The sequence below is a fragment of the Nothobranchius furzeri genome, chromosome 4, assembly GCF_043380555.1.
Source record: "Nothobranchius furzeri strain GRZ-AD chromosome 4, NfurGRZ-RIMD1, whole genome shotgun sequence".
Taxonomy (NCBI): domain Eukaryota; kingdom Metazoa; phylum Chordata; class Actinopteri; order Cyprinodontiformes; family Nothobranchiidae; genus Nothobranchius; species Nothobranchius furzeri.
In genome coordinates this window covers 59,670,568-59,691,916 of record NC_091744.1, presented here as the reverse complement: position 1 = coordinate 59,691,916, position 21,349 = coordinate 59,670,568, and the positions used below count along the sequence as shown (strand labels likewise).

The window sequence follows — 21,349 nt, the reverse complement described above, 5'->3', positions numbered from 1 at the left end:
TAACAGGACGGCTCTCGTTAGTTTAGTGTTTTGTTTATATAGTGAATATTTCAGTTAGTTAGTTTCCTCCTCCCAGCCCTTTTGGCTTGGCGCTTTTTGTTAGTCTTATCTCCTTTTTGTATAGGCTCTTTGTTTGTTAAATAAAATCCTTTGTTGGAGACACATTTACTTGGTTATTATTAATCCTACACAATACATCTTTTACTCCCTCTTCCACATCACTCCTAGCGAGCTGAGGGACGTAACACTTAGACCCGCCTACAAACTCACCGATTGGCTCTGCCGCATCATACTAACGTGTGATTGGTTGTCTCTGCTGTCGCTCTACCTTGTAGCCATGGAGACGAAAGACCAGTGTTTCGCCTGCGGGCAGGAGACTGCGTTCACCAACCTGTAAATTTTTTTTCTGCCTGCACGTCAGCTGGATGGATTTTAATATCAGAGCTTTTGTTTACGTGGGCTTGAGTCCGTGGTTAGTGTGTGTGGAGCAGAGTCAGGTAGCTGCATGTCTGGGACAGAAAATGAGACATGAGAGAGACTTCTCCTGAAGTGTTGAATAAACTCACAACAAAGAATCACCGATGTTTCTCACTCTAGATTCTCCGGGTCATAACTTCTGAATTACTAATCGAATAAAAATAATTCAAATGGTTTCTAAAAGTACATAAAACGAGCTTTCCAACGATGTATTACATGATGTAATTCATGTTACTCCAAAAATCGCTATTAGAAGGAAACCAGCTTTGCAGCGTCAGAAAGAAACGGTGTGGACCGCGACGGGAGAGCAGAGAACCAAAGGGAGGAGACAGTCTGGTCATTTTCAACAACAGCTTTTATAAAGTTATGGAAACAAACGTCACAAATAAAATCCACCTGGTTGGTCAGGTGTCCCAGAAGGCTGTTTCTGTAGATGGTGACATGAGGAGGGACAGACTAAAGTCACAATGGTTTTTATTTGAACACTCAGCTGTTTACTAAATGATTCAGCTTCATTCCAGCATTATTTATACGTACAATAAATATTTATTTAGCTGAAAATATAATGTTATCAGTGCAGAATTTTATTAGTTGACTTTTTGTAATGAAATGTTTAGCTTTCACCTTTTATTTGGCTTATTGATCTTCATAATGCTGGTAGAAATGTAGCTACAGCTGTGAAGTAGCCTATGAGTTATTTTATGTTACCTAGTATTTATTTTACTGTAACCCGTTCTCTGGACCAGAGCGTAGACCTGTGGTCACAGACAGGCTGCAGTCATTAAACTGGTTAACATGAGGTCAGGGGTCACACTGTTTTCTGAGTGTTTGCAGTTCTGAGTTTAAATAGTTATTTTGACATAGTTTGCTCAAGTCATCTTGACGTCCCTGTTTAGAAATAAATGTAAAGAAAATTCAAATCTGTTTTTTTTTCATTTAAGCTGCAGTTTTACAGACTTTAATAAACATAAATACAAATACAAACCAGACACTGAAAGCTGAGGTTGTTCAGAAAAAACCAGCAGAGTTACAAACATTTTACACTTTTTTTTTTTTTTTTTTTTTTTTTACAAATTTAAAGCCATAAAACAAAAAAATATATATACATACCAGTTATATTTATGGTCATAAGAGGGTTAACTGTGATAAATTTTCCGCCTCCCACAAAGAGATGGTAAAAGTGAATGTGAGCATAATTACATACGTTTTATTACTTTATTATGTATTTTTTATTATTGACTATTACCCCAAAGAGTTCAGATGAAGGCAACTGGACTTCTTTGGTTTCTTTAAAACATTTCAATTCTCCTCTGAGGAGCTTTGTCAGTTCTAACTGGAATATCGGAGAGCCAAATTTATAAGCTGTAGCTGTCTGTCGTTATTTAAAGAGCAGAAACTACTCTGAGTACCCCGCCTCTCCATCTCCTGATGAGTCGTTAGCCTCTATTGATGGTGAGTCATTGTGTTGATTAGATGCAGGAAGGTGTGACCTAGACTGAAACTGCTTAGAAATGAGATCCAAAGCTGCATTATAGGTGCTGGAAAGGTGAAATCTAAGCCCCGCCCCTATTTAAAGTGGGGTTTTCACGTTTTGACATAGATATCTTCTTTTACTCCTCTCTCAAATCATCCATCTTCTCTGTCCAGAATGTGGACTTTGTCATCTTCAAAGGTGTGTCCCTTGTCCTTCAGGTGAAGGTGGACTGCTGAGTTTTGACCTGAAGAGGTGGCTCTCCTGTGTTGTGTTATGTTCTTGTGTAATTGTTGTTTACTTTCTCTAATGTAAACATCTGGACAGTCCTCACCACACTGGATTGCATAAACAACCCCACTGAGCTTCTGTTTGGATGTTTTGTCTTCTGGATGGACCAGGTTCTGTCTGAGGGTGTTGTTGGGTTAAAGTTTACCGGGATTTTGTGTTTGGAGAAGATTCTTCTAAGTTTCTCTGAGACTCCTGCCACGTATGTGATGATGGTGCCTTTGTGTAAAGGGTGTTGTTGTTAGGTTGGTAGCAGAGCTCTCATGTTTAGTGTTAAGTTCAGTGAGATCATGGAATGGGATCAAGAATTTTCTACTGACAGGAAAAAGATCTCAGCTAACATAGCTGTAGATCACACTGGATAACTCTCTGTGGTTGCATTATTTTACATTTATTTTACTACCTCTTACTAGAGCTGTCTTAAGTAGGCGTAAAGTCAGTTTGGTTGTACACCTGTGCAATAGCAATACCTTATCTTGATTCCTGTTAAATGTACTTCCTGAATGAATGACCTTTTCAGGCAAAAATAACAAAATGACAAATACAGACTGAAGGACGACTTCTTTCTTCTTTTATAATGCGTTGCATTACCACCTGGTATCAGAACAAGACTCAGTATTGGAAGATAATCAAAAATCAAACAACTTGGACTTGGATCAGGGGCAAAAATGTGGTTGTAACATCTCTAGATATAAGTCAGCTTTAAAAACTAAAACTATTATTTATGAACTAACATTAACACTAACTACACTAATTGAAATATTTTTATTATGTTGTTTGAACCCAAGGGTCTCATTATCTGAATTTTCTAACTTGTTGGATTGCTCTATAAGTGCCCCTTATTTTTCACTTTGAGCACCCGCCCCGTCAAAGGTCTCTGCACGGCCCTGCTCTGTGCAGAAAATCCGGGTTCGATTCTGGATGTGAACATAGTTTATTTAGAGTTTCTTTTTTACATTAATGGTATATTTTTTTACAGTAAGACGCCCAAATTTTTATTTGAGACTCGCCGAACGGCATTGAATTCACAGATAATAAAGATGTGGGTTCAACTTTCATTTTGGAACAAGTTTTCAAGCAAGGGAAGGGAATGATCTGAGCATGCAGGAGGACTGACCCATCTTAAACCTTTGTCAGCTGTGCTGAAGAGAAGGGTACAGAACCAAATTATTTAATTAATTAGCTGCGCGTTCTCCTGTCCTCCGGGCCACACACACACACACACACACACACACACACACACACACACACACACACACACACACACACACACACACACACACACACACACACACACGGGACTGTCTCAGCTGTTATTTTCGTTAAGGAGTGTACACATACAGCATGCGTGCCTCGTGCATGAGCCTACTATTGAAGCTGCCATTACACTTTTGGCCTGAGGGGGCAATCGCGAGCATAAAAATTCAAAAGTCTGTTAAGTTCCTTAACTTCCTCTAGCATTTGTTGGCCCTAGGTCAACGTGGTTACTTCCTGTGGACTAACTGGGGATAATTGAACTCCAAGCCCGTTATCTCCACCCGTATGGGTTTTAGCTTAGATTTTTAATAAAGATTTGTTTATCTAAAAGAAACTATCTGTTCCCATTGTGATTTTTTTTAACCTACCCAACCCAGGGTGGCGTTGTTGCTACATTTTTTAACCATTAATTTGTCACTACTACCACTAGCCACATTATTTACGGGTTGGCAATAGTCCAGTTTAAATTATGTTCAAAGATAGAAGCGTTTATGAATTACATACTACAACAGCTTGTCGTACTTCCTCCTCCTGTGTGTGGAGCAGACTTGTAGCAGTAATGTGACTCGTATCTGCAGCGGTTCTGATCCATAGCACTGCAGGATGCAGAATAAACAGAATGGTGGGGACTTTTCATCCACTTGCAGTCTCTCTTAGTTTTACGATCATCATATATTTTTCTGTGTGCCACTTGATCGTGAGACTGCTTCCCGTTAGCTCTAGCATTAGCCAATCTGCATGTAGCTGCACTTTTGATCCCAAACTTTGGACCGGTTCTGCCTTTGTGCCTTTGCTGGTTCCTTTGTTTTCCTCTACTGCATCCAGATGACCACACTGTGCACCTGTAAAAAGCATTATTCTTACACGTAACTTTTGTTCAATAAAGTTCTGGGGGAAATAGTAATTCAAAGATGTTGCACCAATGCTACATTTAAAAATAGACAGACACGCACAGACAGTCTTTTTCGTCACACTGTACAGCCCTGCTCTGATGTGGAAGAGCCTGGGGGGAAATCAGGATGTCAATAGCACCAACCATAGATATGTACCAACTAGAGAGAAAAGCTATTTTTGATCTTTGTCTGCAACAGTTTTAGTGCTTTTCGGTGCACCGCTGCTGATACAGCGCCTGTGTAGTGGCGCAACGCTGCAACTGCAGTTAAAATAACATCCATATAGCTGGGGGCAGAGTGAAATCAGGTTGGGGCGGCACAAAATTAGTTGGAGGCGGCCGCCACGCAAATCTGAATGCAGGAAAAACCCTGAACAGCCACTTAAACACATCTGAACAGCAAAGCAGAACAAGAATGATTTGAAGATGGTCCACAGCTCCTCCTAGAGGCCACGTTTACTGAAGCACAAACTACATTTAATTTGTGTACATTTGAATCAACCATCAATGTATAAAAACCAAAACACTGTGGAAAATTAAGGCCTTTTTAATCTGATCTGTTTCGACCCAATTTGAGGGTTAGAGCGGCTGTGCTGACATCACCATTGCTGCTGTTAAATTGAGGTCAAAACAAAACAGGAGCAACAACTGGGTCAGTGAGCCTGACTTCCTGTCAGAGCCGCACTCTGCTTGGATAATCTACATAGATCACACAGAAGTAGGGCAGGAGGAGGTCGTACCTGTGCTGACACCACAAATATAGTCAAACAGCTGGTAAATGGGCTTGCCAGTCAGAGCTTCCAGCTTGTGTAACGTCTGAAGAGCAAGAAGCCCCCTAAAAGGAACAGGTCAGATAGAGATACTGTTAAACACACACATTTACATAAGGAACTGGGCATTAGTGACCCTTAGTGAGTGATTTAACACGTGCAAATCTTTGTTCTCAATAATCTTGTACCTCAGACCCCCTCCATCTATCGACAAGATCCGTACTCCTCGACCTTTAACGGGTTTCTGGTAACCGACTAATGTGAGAGCTTCTCTAACTGCTGCCCTTAAACCTGGATCGTTGGCCTGCTCCAGACGCAGCAGGCAAGGGACCACCTGCTCCTGAGGAACACATAAATATGCAGCAGTCATCAGCAAAGGGAATCGTACGTGCTGTACAGAAAAAGTCTCCTGAATAACAGAATGTCCCCACAGAGCTCCTCTCAGACAGGGAGGTTTTGTTATGCATACACTGTCCAGTCACTTTGCAGAACATCATAGCTTCATCAGTAAAATGAGTAGGACCACAGTGATGCAACATCTAAAGGTGTTCTAACCAGAAAGTCAGGCCATGGTTACAGATACCTGTGGACTCATTTTACAGAACTAAAATCAGAACCTTGGGTCTAGAGATTCTCAGTGACAAGGCTGGGACATGAATACACACAGTAGTTTATGTAATGGACTGAAACTAGGGATTCAATTCAATTCAATTCAATTCAAAAATACTTTATTAATCCCAGAGGGAAACTGATGCAACAATACCACTTTTTTCCAAATCGATACGATACCGATACTTGGATCTGAGTACTCACTGATACCGATACTTCTACCACACAAAAAAAAATGCAATGACTTGGATTACAGGTTTCATTTTCATCTCTGCTTTTAACAGGAAAAGACTGATGTAGATAAAAAATAAAATATATTAATAGAAATTATCATAAGAGTTAAATATTAGGTGAACAGAAATGACAAGTTACAGTGAAGACACTTTCGGGCTTTTGGTATCGGTTCCTGGTATCGGTTTACTTTTACCAATACTGGTACCAGTATCAGTATTGGTGCATCCCTAGCTGAAACATATGTAAATGCAAATTAATGCTGTAATGGCAAATATGCTAAACAAGTTGGCTTACAACAGTTTTTTTTTTTTTACACACGTCTTAAAAATGTCCTAAAAATGTATAGCTATAAATATGCTGTGGAGAAAACAAAGAAAAATCTTCATGGAGTTGTTCTCTGTTGATTTGTCTAAAAACACGACTCGGTCCAAAAGCAACCATTGGACCATTACATCACACTTCCGCATTCACCGGTGTCCACATAACACACTCAGGTATTTATCAACAGAACACCACTGGTATGAGAGGTTCGTGGCTCAATAATATCAGAGAAACTGAAACATTTGGCTGCTACCACTTCAACTTTAGGACAAACAACCAGAATCCCAAAAAGAAAAAACATCATTTGAAGTCACAGACAATGAAAAAAAGTTTGGACCTAGAAAACGTCAACTGGCATTTAGTAGGGGTGTGGTCTTACAACAAATCGCGATTACGATTTTCGGGGTGAAGATTCGATTCAGAATCAGTAGGGAGCCTGAGTCTCCTCCCTTTCCGGTCGGCTCATGGGTCCCCCGAAGAACGAAAAAATGAAAGCAAGTCAACGGGGCTAAAAGAGCTATTTTCTAATCCGCTTTGCCTTATGCCCTGGATCGCACATATGTTGTACTTCAATTTAAATAAAGTATTTATCAGTGTTTCGATCATGCACATACTTTGAAATTTATCAGCTTGTAAAAGTTCAGAATTAGCATGACTACATCACCAAATTATCTCTTCTCCCCGGTATAGCTGCTACTTACCACATGGCCAGATTTATGGTGGTTCTTTCCTTCTCAAAGAAGGATGTGAAGTTTGCTGAACTTACAGCCCTACTGTTTTTCTCCATGTCTGGGTCGATGACATCATTTTGGCAATGCACATTTGTAGTCTGGACTTATTTTCACACAAAACCTAAAATAGAGTTTCCCCCCATTTGAAAATAAGCGCTTTCTTGGTATAAAAATATGTCTAAAATTCACGGACATCAAATGTGAAATCCATGGCACAAAACAAGCGGAATTAGAAAATAGTATTTTTGGCCCCATTGACTTGTATTCATATGTCCGTTCTTCTGGGGACCCATGGTCTGGAATTAGATGGGCTCCCCATGCACTTAGTAACGGAGTGATGGAGTGGGTTGCTCTAGAAGTCCCTGCATCACTTCCTAGAATGATACAGTACGGAAGTCATTTACTAACGGGACGAGCAGCGAATAAGCTAGGAAATGTTTGGAAAGTACCTTCTCAAGTAACAAAACTTGGAAATTCTGGATCGATTCAGAATCTTTATGAATAATAATCGCAAATCGGAGGTGAATCTATTATTTCACCGTTTAGCCCTCCCACTGTCCTATTGGGTGGCTCCACCAAGAAAGTTGACCATTGAGCAGGATTGATGGTTTATCACTTGAGGTCCATGTGTCAGGGGTGAGGAGTGAGCACCACCTCATCCCTATTGGGGTGAGGCACGTTGGCAAGCGCCTGGTAGCCGGGCTTTCACCCATGGACCCCGATCGGAGAGGAAACATGAGTCCTCCTTCCTATGGGCTCACCACAGGGGCCAAAGGGGTCGGGTGCAGTGTGAAGGGTAGTAGCCAAGAGTGGGGGACCTTGGAGGTCTGACCTTCAGCAACAGAAGCTGGCTCTTGGCACATGGATTGTCACCTCTCTGGTGGGGAAGGAGTGTGAGTTGGTGCGTGAGGTTGAGAGGTTTCAACTAGATATAGTCGGACTCACCTCAATGCATGGCTCTGGCTCCAGAACCAGATTCCTTAAGAGGGGATGGACTTTCTACCACTCTGGAGTTGTTTCCACTGAGAGGCGCTGAGCAGGGGTGGGCATACTAGTTGCCTCCCATCTCGGTGCCTTTACGTTGGGGTTTACCCCGGTGAATGAGAGGGCAGCCTCCCTCCGTCTACGTGTGGGGGGACGGGTCCTGACTGTGGTTTGTGCTTATGCACCAAACTACAGTTCAGACTACCCACCCTTTTTGGAGACCTTGGAGGGGGTGCTGGGGAGTGCTCCTTTCGTTTTTTTATTTTATTTTATTTTATTTGAGAACCTCATTAGCTCCCACCATAGTGTGGAGCTATTCTTTCTGAGGTCTCTTTCAATTTCATTACAAATATTTTACAAAACACCCCCCATCCCCATCCCTACACACACACACACACACCCAACAACAACAAACTCCAGGAGCTCATTATAATCATACCAGCTCAATTGCAATAATGATATACCAGTAATTTACCACACACTTCAACGTTCATGAGAAATCTAAATAAGTGAATACGGAGAGTTTACACAGAGCAATAAATAAATATATCCAAGAATCAAAAATCATATCACATCACATCCATAACAAACAAAAATTATAGAAGCTGTCATATCAGTCACATTTACAATTCACTGTGCAAAATTTACTGTTGTGTCAACAAAAAAAGCTTTAACTTCTTTTGAAAACATCTTCTGTTGTTCTCCAATAACAAAAATCTAGGTATAGCATTCCATGCAACCATGGCTCTGTAATAAACTGCTCTTTGCCTTTGATTTGTTCTGCAGCGCGGTAAGGCGCACCTTATGTCACTTGTCTGTCTCGTCATGTAATCATGATTGTCCGAAAAAAAATGATAATTTGTCATAAATTATTTTAGGTTTTTTCATAGTTATTATATTTCTTGTAAATGTTATCAGTGAATACTTTAATCTACATTTCGCTGTTAACCAGGCCAACCTATCATGCATCATACTTACATTTGTTCTATAATTACAACCCAGAACAATTCGTGCAGCTTTATTTTGTGCCACTTGTAACTTATTTAAATTCATTTCACTTGAATTAGACCAAATAACTGATGCATAATCTAAATGAGACAGTACTAATGTTTGAACTAAAGTTTTTATTTGCAAACGAGGAATAAATTTACAACAATATTTGATTGTGCCCATACTTCTTCCAAGTTTCAGCAGGACATGATTTATGTGACTAGTCCATGACAATCTAGAATCCACAATTACCCCCAACAATCTTGCTTCTTCTACCTGCTCTATCTCTATATTACCTAGCTTCAAATGCAGTCTAGGTGTCATCTGTAGTGTATATGTATTTCCAACTATCATGCATTTAGTTTTTTCTGCATTGATTTCTAGTTTGTTCATTCTAATCCATTGTGTAACTAAATCCAACTCCTTTTTCAAAATATCATTTAATTGGCCTTCAGTTTTCTCTGATGCAAATAATGTAGTGTCATCTGCATATATAGCCATGGTTGCATGTTTTAAAATCAAAGGTAAGTCATTACTAAAAATATAAAACAAAAGAGGGCCCAAACAACTGCCCTGTGGCACTCCACAATCTAACTGACCTGTTTCAGAATAACTGCCATTAAAATAGAAGTTGAATTTGCGATTCGTTAAATAACTTTCTGTCCACTTAATGGCGGACGACTGAAATCTATAACGTTCTAATTTTTTTAATAAGATTTTATGACCAATCACATCAAAAGCTGCACTCAAATCTAAAAATATAGTACCAACTAACTTTTTATCATCTATTTCTTCTAACCAATGATCAGTAATCTGAGCAAGTGCTGTAGTAGTGGAGTGACCCGCCTTATTTGCATGTTGATAAATTGTGTTTAATCTATTTGTTATAAAATATTCTTGTATTTGTTCATATGCTACTCTTTCCAAAATTTTGCTTAATGCTGGTAACAAACTTATTGGCCAACTGTTTTCACCAGACAGTGGTTCTCGGTTATTTTTGATTAATGGAATTACTTTTGCCTTTTTCCATTGGGCTGGAAAAATACTTTTCTTAAAACTTGTGTTAATTATATGTGAAACTGGCAGTAAAATAAAATCTACCACCAATTTTAGCAATATGATATCAATATTGTCCATTCCAGGGGGTTTATCTTTACTATTTAAGATTAATTTTTTAATGTAATCCTCTGACACCTCCATAAACTTAAACTCACAGTCTTTCATTTGCATTATATCATCCTTAATTCTTTGATAAGATGTATTTTCATCTTTTCTCTCCTCCCTGGTATTATTCAATGTTTTAATTTTATTGATAAAAAACAGTTTTATATAATCAGGTATTTCTTTTGGTTTGATAAAAAAAACTCCATCTGCCTCTAGAACAGTAGGTGCCTTCCTTTTTTTAACCCCATAAGTTCATTTAATGTACCCCACACCTTTGCATTATCAAATTTAGTTTCTATGATTCTTCTATGATAATATAATTGTTTCTTGTTTTTATTCAGTTTGGTTACAATGTTCCTTATTTTGCGATATTCGCACCATGTTTCCAATTGATTTGTTTTTATTGCTTCTAATTTTAATTTGTCCCTCTGCCTCATACGTTCCTTAAGTTCTTTATCCAGCCATGGAGAAGCTACATTTCTTACTGTATGTTTATTTATCACCTTTGTCAAAGATCTCTACAGCTTTACCTGGATCCTGCTCCTTTGTTACATCTTACCAACCTATGTTTTTTTATTTCTTCTACAAAATCACTCTCTTTAAAGTTTTTAAAAATTCTTTTATATATAAATTGTTGACCTTTTGTCACCTTAACTTTTCTATTAATAGCAACTAAATTATGGTCACTGCAACCAACTGGAACAGAAATTGCCTCAGAACATAATTCAGCCATATTAGTACAAATTAAATCAATACTCGTTTTAGAGCAGACACCATTATTTTTAGCCTACACTCTTGTGAAATATTTTACAACTTGTGACAAATTTAAAGTATTAGCAAATGAGATTAATTTGCTCTTTAATGAGCAATTTCTTGATTTCCAATCTATGTTTAAGTCCCCTAATAGGTAAATCTAATTTCCTGTGTCACAAACCATATCTAACATTTCACCTATTTGATGGAGATACATTATAGCAGCATCCGGCGGTCTGTAGCAACATCCAACTAAAACAGTTTTCAAATGAGGAAATTGTAACTGTAACCAGAGTGCTTCCACACCTGTAATTGTGAACTCTGTTCTTACCTTAACAGGAATATGATTTTGAATATAACAAGCAACACCACCTCCATGTAAAATTCTATCCAATCTAAAAAGACTGTACCCATTTATGTCTAATAAAGAACCATTTATTGTCAAATCCAAATGTGTTTCTGTTAGTGCCATTACCTGTAAATTATACTTTTCTACAATATCTTGAATATCAACTATTTTATTCCTTAAACTACACACATTCAAATGAGCTTATTTAAACCCTCCTTTTTGCAACAAAATTTTATCAGCCATTGAAGATTCGTTTTGAATTTCTTCTATTTATGATTTCACACTGAGCTTCCATTATAGCCTTTATCCCAACACCAACCACATTCACACACACACACACACACACACACACACACACACACACACACACACACACACACACACACAGTCACAAAAATCTTTAACATTGTAATGAAAATACATTTCTGCTTCGTTCTGCCAGCTCATGACATAATATTTCAAAAATAAATCATTATGTGGGTTCAAACAATAGTTAACCATAGCGAGATCTACAATAGTGCTCTCAGTCCAATTCTTGAAACGTCATCTTCACGCCTTTTAGCTCTTATTTAATTGATATCAATCGTCATTATTTCTTAAGTCCAGGCTCAATCACAGTTTTACAGTACATCTCAGCCTCACTTCGTTCCTGAAATTTTTTTGTCTCTCCTTTAAAAGTTAGGATCAGCGTAGCTGGAAAGACCATACCGTGTCTCACTCCTGCGCTCTTCAGTTTAGCTCTGATCTCCCAGAAAGCGGCCCGTTTCTTTGCCATCTCCCTTGTCAGATCCGGAAAAATCCTTAACTTCATTCCTCGTAACTTGTAAGACACGTTCCTTTTTCATCACTTCTATGATCTTCTCCTTCATTGACAACTTTTGCAGGTGCACAACCATCCCTCTTCCACCCGCTTTCTTCTCTTGTCCAATCAGGTGCGCCCATTCCACTTCAGGCTCAGACGCCAGCTTTCCTTGAAATAAATCTTTAAATAGTTCATTCATATAAGCTGTTGGCTTGCCTTTTTCCACCTCATCTGGTAATCCAAAAACACGGAGATTGTTTTTACGGCTATCCATTTCAAGCCGCTCAACTTTCCCCATCAGCTCTGCATTTTTCCTCTCCAGTGTTCCGCACTCCGCTTCCAACTTTATTATGCGGGTATCCATATCAGACAAGGTTCCATCTACTTGGCCCAGTCTTCTTACACAAGTTGAAATATCATTCGTGATGGTATTAAGTTTTTCAACCACCACACTCATCTCCTCCCTTATTATCGATCGTATCAGTTCTGACAGCTCCTTGCTTTCTTGCGCACCTGCCATGTCACTTTGTCCCACCTGTTGAGACACTTCCACTTCGTAATTTTCTTTTTGTTGGCGCGGCAGTTTCGGTTTTTTTGAGGGCATGACACTGCCAACAGTCTTATTTTTCAGATCCACCAACCTTAAAGTCGCTTTTTCCAGATAAGACACCACAATTTTAACACATTGCCAGAGCTCGGCGTTTTCCCCGTCCTTAATCCTGACACATGCGCATCACAGTTGTGTTATGGTTCAGGTCCTACTTGGCAGGGCGAACATTTTGTGTCAGTCTCCGTGACTATGTGTCGTCCTCTGCTCCTCTCTTGTGTGGTGTCCCGCAGGGCTCGGTTCTTGGCCCTCTCCTCTTCTCTTTGCATCTTCTTCCTCTCGGGTCTATACTGAGTAAGCATGGCATTGCTTTCCACTTGTATGCTGACGACTGTCAGATCTATGTCCCTCTTCAGAAAAAAGGCGGATACCTCATACAGCCATTACTTCAGTGTCTTGATGACATAAAGGCTTGGATGTCTATTAACCTTGCTAGTGAGGTAAGCACCAACAGCTAGCATTTTTAAATCACGCCTGAAAACTCACTACTTCAACCTAGCTTATACCACATAATTATGAACCTCACTTACACCTGCACTGTTAAAAATGGACTCCACAATTATCGACTTCCGTACTATTGAGGTTCTTTTTAAAATGTTTTTTCTCATTTTTATTCACCCTGTGTCTTATTGATTTTTAGCGATTCTTTTTGGGAATTTTGTTGTATTTCCTTTTTATATTTTATCTGTGTACGACATGTTTGTATAACGCCGGTTTAATTAACTAACATTTTTAGTGTACAGCACCTTGTTTGGTTGTAATGCCTTGTGAATGCGCTTTATAAATAAAATTGGATTGGATTAACTTTTTAAAATTCAATGATAAAAAGACTGAGGTGATGATTTTTGGTAGTCCTACTGAGACCCCCAATGTGTATGTTGATTCCCTGGCCCAGTTTGTTAAGCCAACTGTCACAAACCTGGGGGTCAAAGTGGACTGTGATCTGACGTTTGAATATCAGATTAGGGTGGTGGTAAAATCTAGCTTCTTTCACCTCAGGCAGCTGGCGAAGGGTGAACAGATGAACACAAACATCTTTAGTCAGGACTAATCAGGCTGCCTTAAACCATTCCCTACTGCAGCCTCCTGTGGATACTTGGTAATAAACTAACTACAAACACATTATGTCACCAAATGAAAAAGGAAACAAAATGTAACTTTTTTAGATGCTTTCACCTTGACGGCAACACCATGAGTCTCTGGAAACTCCAACAGGTGGTAGCTCAAGTCCTCCACCCTGCTGATGTAGACCCTCACATCCGACGCTCGGCGGAGCGCCTGGACCAGAGCCCGGGTCCGGTTGTCCACACTCACTCTGGCAATGATCTCAAAAGAGAAACCAACGGAACAATCAGGACCCATAAAACACATTAACCAGGTTCTTAATACAGATAAACAGACACTCACATGGACATAAAACAGGAAGTCAATATTTACACATTTGGTTCAAATTTTAAGCTAAAATGAGGATTTTTACATCAATAAAGTTGTTTTTAGTTTTATTCTGCTAAATTTACTTTCAATTTCCACTCAAATAGTCCAGCTGTGTGTTTTAGACTTTCCATCAGCAACTTTATGTAAATGACCTATTGGCCCATTTAGGTTATAATCTACATATCATCTTCTGTAAAAACTTCTTATATTTATGAGCATTAAATCATTGTCAGGTAACTTCATCGGTTGTTTTCATGTTGGAACCAAAGGAAGGAATTTTTAATGACACTATTTCATATTTTGTCCGATAAAACAGTGAGACCATGAGGGAGATGTGAGATGTGTACATCTCTACCATACACCACTAAAGAGAACGGAGCGCCTGTGAACTAATAGCTCCACAGCGGGGTTATTTTTGACAACAGACTCCCAGAAGTCAGGCAGGATGAAAGCCCCCTGAGGGGCGGAGGGGGTGGGTAGTAACAGTGACTGGCAGATACTCAGAAACACCTGATATAGGCACTACCCATGATCTGCTCACATCTCGGCAGAATCCGAGCCTTGACAGCAAAGTCAGTGGTTCTATGATTGCATTAAATTCATCCACAAATGTTACATTTGGTGCACTCCTACCTTTTCCCTTTGGAGCAGAAGTTTCTTGGCCTTTTCCTCTACAGCCACCATCTCTTTACTGACTGTGGCCTCAGCCTGTTTGGCCGACTTGTCCTCAGGCATCTTCTCATCCAACGTCACACTTTTGGACTCTCCGGCTCTGAACTTGGGGACAAGAGGGTCGATGTAGTTCCCAACAAACGCCTGCACGGTGGGAGCTGAGTAGGAAAGGTACTGTCCTAAACTCATCTTAGAGGAGGGTTGTGCAGCTGGAACATCTGGGTTGGTTTTGTCAGACAGGTCTGTGTGTTGTTGGTGCGGAAAGGAAGCGGAGTCAACGATGTCCCCTTTCTTGTCCTGGGCTTTTGTGCTGCTGCTGAAATAGGAGTTGATGTGATGAGCTAGGGAGGAGTACGTTTCATCCAGGTTGACTGAAAAGGTGCTGGGATGGAAAAGTGCAGGGACATCTTTGGGAATTATGCTCCTGCTCTCTTTGTCACACGTTGACGTCGGGAGCCCCTCAGACTTTCTGGGAGAACCAGTTTTGACTGCAAGAGCGAGAAGTTTTAGCTTTATGTTCTTCTCTTCAGTCACAGACAGACCTGTAGCAGGAACGGTCACTTGGATGGAACCATTAGGAGCAGTGGAGGGAATGGCACACGCATGAACAGCAGCAGCAGAGGAGGAAGAGTCGGGACATGCAGCAGGAGTTTCTATTATGGGTTTAGGTGTCGTAGATGTGGAAGGCAGGGTGGTAACAGCTGTCTCGACTGCATCGTCCCCAGCAATGACCTCCGTCTGTTTCTTCGCTTTTAAACTTTTCAATCTGAGGCGGGAGATTTTAGACAGCAGGTCTGTGTGTGTCCCACTCACAGCTTTAGAAACCGTGTCCAGGGTGCTCTTGACTCGTGACATGTGTTGACTCAACCCGGCAGACCAGCGTGAAGCTGAGGCCTTTAGATACAGGGAGCTGGTGTGGAGCCCAAGTTTCACATTGTTAGCTCTGAGGATCCATGACTTTCTGCTTCTGATCCTCGGATGAAGGAAGCTCCTCAAGCTGAGATATCCACCAGGGCATGAGCCAGGCTGCTGGGCATGGATCCTACAGTGAAAGGTACCAGACATGGGAAGTGATACTGCAGGCTGGGTTTGCCACATAAAAGATGCTCTACCTAGTTTCAGCCAAGTGTTTGGAGCCCAGCTATGATTCATACTGTTTCAGAAGACAACGAAGTCAATGCATCCAAAGAAATCTATGTTTCTTTTGTCATTACCTGGTGATGAATAACGAAAAATGAGTAGTTAAATCACAGGAAATGAAACTAAAATAAGGAAAAAACACAAATGAAGAAAATAATTATGAAATGAGGAATAAGTGATAACAAATACTAACAACGGAAGCTAATTTATCTCGCTCTTTCAGCAGAAACACCGGAACCGGTCAGAAGCTTGACTTGCCTGCTCAGTACAAACTAGCTTAGCACACAGCTCGATACAAGCAGCCTAAAGGCCTCACAAAACATAACAAGTCATACCAGCCTGTGTGTTTCCGTTTCAGCTAAATGTCTTACAACCTTCTTTCCTCAGAAGGCGTTAAAGCAACAAAACTGCAGCTCCGCTCCTCTACATTTGGTGTTATGACCTGACAATTTCCAGAATGAGAAGGGACAGGCGAAAGAAAAACAAGAGTCACGTGGTTTTTTTATGCGTTACCATTGGCTGTCTCAAACTTGACCGATGAATCAAATGTGCTGATTGGCTGAAAACCAGGGCTACAATAAGTTACCTTTTAAATTAGAAAATAAAAATACAACTAATTTTTTTACTATTAAAATTATGTTTTAAAAACGTTTATGTACTCTAGTTTTATTTTTTATGCGCTAAATTATATGAGACATTACTTCCCTACTGAAAAGTCATTTCTAAATTTTCATTTTTAAATTCTTCAAACTTTAATCATTTTCATCATGTAATTTAATTACTATTAGTTCAACAAAATGTGGTTTGTAGCCCAACCTGTCTATTGACGTAGAAAGTAAGGTTCATTTATATAGTGCATATCAATTAAAACAATTATAAAATGCTTCATAAAAAACATGAAAATTAAAACAAGATTAAAAGACAAAAGAATAAAAAAATAAGTAACAATAAATTAAACATAATGACTGAGATGATGGGTCTTCTCTTACTGAAAAACTGGGACTCCCTTTAAAAAGAAACAATTAAATCAAGGTAAAAATGTAATCTGCACCAAACAAAGGTTCAGTAAGGATCTGTTCAGCAATGAGCGCTCTGCGCTCCTCTGACCAAGGCCTGCTCGCTGTCCCTCGTTCTAGGTGTCGTACTCATGGGGACCAGACTTTCTCAGTCCTAGCACCGTCACTCTTGAACCAGTTGCCACCCTCAGTTAGGCTGTCCCCATCTCTGCCAGTCTTTAAGAGTCACCTAAAAGCACACCTCCTCCGCTTGGCATTTCCAGAACATGTTTGATTTTGGCCCTCTTTTATGTTGAATTTATTTCACAGTTTTCATTGGTTCACTAAATCCATTGTTTTACACATTTGTCCTGTACCAGAATGTTTCACCTATTTTGTAATTTGTATTTTGTAATTTGAATTGCTTTTATTTTTGATTTATTCAATATATTTACCTACAACTGAACCATGTTCAGCGCTTTGGGCTTCCTGACAGGGTTGCAGAAGGCGCTTTATAAATAAAGCTTTGATTGATTGATTGATTGATTGATTGTGTGTTCAGTGTAAAATGGATTATTGATTACAGAGAATTGCTTCCATGAAGGCCTACCCATAAGCACAAAAATACTTCATTTTACCTCACTGAATATTTTTGTTGTGTTAAGATAAAAAATGTATATATTGCACATCATGTTTGTCTTTCTAGTATAAGTTTATTAACCTTTTGAACATCCCGATGTTTTGCAGTTCTTTAGCTGTGCGTGCACAATTGTTACATTTTATCTTGAGTCAGAACTGACCTGTCCCCTGCTACCTGCTTCTATGTCCAATTTACTACTAATTCTATTTAATGAATACAACTGACTTAGCCAAATGCTACCCTTACCCAACTCCCACACTTAATAATGTATGTGTGTGTTTTTATTCCTCCTTGTTGTTTTAACCACTTTGTTCTTGTTAAGGCCAAGTTGTTTCAGGTTCCAACGAGATCTGCAAACAGTCACTTTAAACTGCTGAAAGTTAATATTTGATTGCACATTGATGTATTCCTTAATTTTCTTTTATGGGGTTTGAATTTGATCTTCTTCTAAATGATGGTAATAATTTTAGAATAATTACATTGCAAAAGTTTTCTCCGCAGGGTTTCTGGCTCGCCCTTAGTGATAGGGTGAAAAGACTGGTCATCCGGGAGGGGCTCAGAGTAGATCTGCTGCTTCTTCACATGAGAGTAGCCAGTTGAAGGGGCGCAGGCATCTAATTAGGATGCTTCCTGGTGAGGTTTTCTGGGCACATCCAACTGGGAGGAGACCTAAATTGAAAGGACACGTTGGAGGATCTCTCGCCTGGCCAGGGAACGCCTCGGGGTTTCCCCGGAAGAGCTGCCCAAGTGGCTGGGGAGAGGGAATACTGGGCTTCTCGACTTAGGCTGTTGCCCCTGTGACCCAACTCCAGATAAGTAGAAGAATGGATGGATGTATACAGAATTTATATATTTGTGCTTTAAGTGTGAAACCAAAAAAGCAATGTAAATCCCCCATTCCCCCACATTATTTCTAATAATTTAAATAGTAATCTTTCATGATTTAATTTTTTGTTTTGTGTTTATCCATCCATCCAGTATCTGAACCTGCTTGTCCATGTAGGGTCGCAGGGGGCTGGTACCTATCTCCAGGTGCCTACCAGGGCAAACTGATTTGTGTTTATATGTATTACAATAATAAAAATTATATTCCAGAATTGATTCGCTTTTTCATGATTGTGTCATTAGAAAAAAATGTATATGTTTTTAAATTAGAAATGAGTAAAATGTATATTTTGTATCTCTATTTATACTCCAGTCCATGTGGTGGCGATAGTGAACCAAAGCAGCCAGTGCAGAAGAAGATCTGATGCAGTAACAAGCGAGGACCGCGTGGGGGCAGCCAAGCGCATGATACGGTTTATGATTACGAGAAAACCAGAAAGGAAGAAACAGAAATGAACCGTTTTTGACAGCTTGACCGCTTTCGCTCAGTCCAAAAACCAGCATCATGTTTGTGAGATTAGTAGCTGGTTACAAGATCGATTGAAGAAGGCACAGTCGTGTTCTCCAGAAGGTAGGTAATATTTCTCCAAATGAAAGGAGGCACTCTAGAAGCTTGTGTTCTCAGCAAGGCTAGGAGAGATAAATATAACTGGCCTGGTGACGATAAAACACTTAGGATTTATGTCTGGGAAGTGAACATTGTTCTTTGTAACCACATGTTCCCATAAAAACATTAGCAAGAAAAGAATCGTTATCATTCATCTTATTTTGTCAGAAAAAATAGCCAAAATAAGGCTGTTGACAATGTTCCACTTCTCACCCTTTCTCGGATGTAGGGGAGGCTGGAGCCATGGCGGCTGCCCAATCGGTCCTGATGTTTGCAGTGTGCGTCCTCGTGATAACAGAGCTGATACTTGCTAAGAAGGACTTCTATGACATACTGGGAGTGCCCAGAGGTGCAACTGAACGCCAGATCAAAAAAGCTTTCCACAAGCTTGCTGTGAAATTCCATCCAGATAAGAGCAAGAGTCCAGACGCTGAAGTGAGGTTCAGAGAAATTGCTGAAGGTACATCATTTTGTTATTGTCGATTTCTGAGGGAATATTTTTGTTAGTAGCTGTATGATGACATGGTTGTTTTTAACCAGTTGGTTTGCATAAGGTACTCCAGCATGTGGTGACATTTGTTTATGATGCATGTTTTAGCTTGTCCTCTTAATAGGTGAGGATGGGCTTGTTGACTGTGCAAGGATCTACTGAAGTATTCCCTAAAGGATTTGGTTCAAAACATTTTCAGAGAAATTGAGATGAACTTTTCACACTCATCAGATTATTTATTGAGTCTTTGTTGAGGCGTTTTCTTTTGTTGACCACTTTGATTCTCATATCTGCAGCTTATGAAACTCTGTCAGATGAGAGCAAAAGAAGAGAGTACGATCGGTTTGGTCACGCTACGTACTTCACAGGAGAGACTGGCGGCAGACAGCAGTCAGACACCCACCAACCATTCAGCTTCAACTTTGACAACATGTTTAAAGACTTTAACATCTACAGCCAGAACAGACACGCCCGTCACAGGAGACACTTTGATGAACACTCCAGGTCCAGCAAGGAGTCCCACAGCAGACACAAGAGACATTTCCAGGGTGGCTTTGAAGCAGGTGTCTTCGATGACGTGTTTGAAGAGATGGAGAGAATGTTTACTTTTGACAGAAATACCAAGCAGACTGACAAAAGGTTTAATGGTGCAACCAAACAACACTGTAGAACAGTAACCCAGCGCAGAGGAAACATGGTGACCACATACACAGACTGCATTTCTTCGTAGAAAGAATAAAACACTGGTGGTTATTAAGAATGCTGTGAGATTTAACACTGAAGATCCTGGCTGGCCACTTATCATCCACAGGCTAGAGGTGGAAGTTGGGCAGTATTTAATTATTTTTTCCCATCTGCACGTTTGTTTGCAAAATATCTCTATACAATTTAATGAGACTGACAACATAACCACTGGATCTACATCAACATCTGGACATAGATAACTGCGCTTAGAAAATACTAAAAAGGCTAATGTTGCCCATTTTACAGATATTGAGCTAAAGTTATCAACAGACTGTTACTTTTGAATGCTAGGACTTGAATGTTTGAATTTCAAATGGATTTTTTGTTCAGAAGTTTACAGATTGTGTATTAGTAAGTGAATGTAGTAGTTTTTTTTCCCCACTGTTGAAGAAAACTGATGAAGCACCTTCTGTCAGATTACCACTGGCCATCCCAACACTCCTTTTTTGGGCAGTTTATTTGGTTTCCTTCTTTAGATTCTGTTTTTTTTTCTTACAACTAATGGAAGAAACAATGGCAGTCTATGGAACCCTTTCCAGTTGTCTGTGATTTTCTGTTTTTCTTTGTTGTTAATTATTTCAATTTTATAATACATCCCTCATGTACTCTAAGGTGCAAACAACATTGTTTTAAACATTTGTGGTGTAACCACTACAATCAACACAACAATTTTAATAATTTGCATAAAAATAAAATTATGGCATGTATCCTAATTGAAATATGTATGCCCAGTATAGTTTTATTTTATTTAGTAATAGCCAATAAAATGTGTCATCTGGATATTAGATGTGTTGTTACTTCCATCTCTTATCAACTGTTCCCTCATTAGTATCACTTCATTGTGGATTTTTGTCGTTTATTTACTGTGGGGATAAAACAGCACTTCAATTTTTGTAGAAAACCAGACTTCTCATTTGTCTACTATTAAACAGTTTTTGATTGTGCTTCTTGGGATTTTTATCCTTTAAGGTTTTATACAAATATAACAAACTATTTAGCTTAGAGGATTTATTTTGAACAAACCATAATAATAATGATCATAG

The 21,349-nt window shown here is 39.5% G+C and overlaps 2 protein-coding genes across 7 annotated transcripts in view; one reads left to right on the top strand and one right to left on the bottom strand.

Moving 5' to 3' along the window:
• Positions 1 to 16,456, bottom strand: part of LOC107388486 (calcium-independent phospholipase A2-gamma) — a 39,412-nt gene extending 22,956 nt beyond the window's left edge. The window contains exons 1-6 of one of the 6 annotated variants that reach the window (XM_070550308.1): positions 16,281 to 16,455; positions 15,918 to 16,019; positions 14,767 to 15,847; positions 13,876 to 14,025; positions 5,344 to 5,495; positions 5,126 to 5,220 (exon numbers count right to left, since the gene is read on the bottom strand). In XM_070550308.1, coding sequence (XP_070406409.1) covers positions 5,126 to 5,220; positions 5,344 to 5,495; positions 13,876 to 14,025; positions 14,767 to 15,660 — 1,291 coding nt within the window. In that variant the 5' untranslated portion in view covers positions 15,661 to 15,847; positions 15,918 to 16,019; positions 16,281 to 16,455. Of the gene's footprint in view, positions 1 to 5,125; positions 5,221 to 5,343; positions 5,496 to 13,875; positions 14,026 to 14,766; positions 16,020 to 16,138 lie in introns of all 6 variants that reach the window. The other 5 variants (XM_070550306.1, XM_070550307.1, XM_015964042.3 and 2 more) reach the window with 5 other exon arrangements.
• Positions 16,457 to 18,854: 2,398 nt separating this feature from the next.
• dnajb9a (DnaJ heat shock protein family (Hsp40) member B9a) lies at positions 18,855 to 21,250 on the top strand. Its single transcript, XM_015964040.3, has 3 exons — positions 18,855 to 19,036; positions 19,302 to 19,532; positions 19,859 to 21,250. The coding sequence occupies exons 2-3, from the start codon at positions 19,316 to 19,318 to the stop codon at positions 20,290 to 20,292; spliced, it is 651 nt and encodes a 216-aa protein (XP_015819526.1). The 5' UTR covers positions 18,855 to 19,036; positions 19,302 to 19,315; the 3' UTR covers positions 20,293 to 21,250.
• The last annotated feature ends 99 nt before the right edge of the window (positions 21,251 to 21,349 follow it).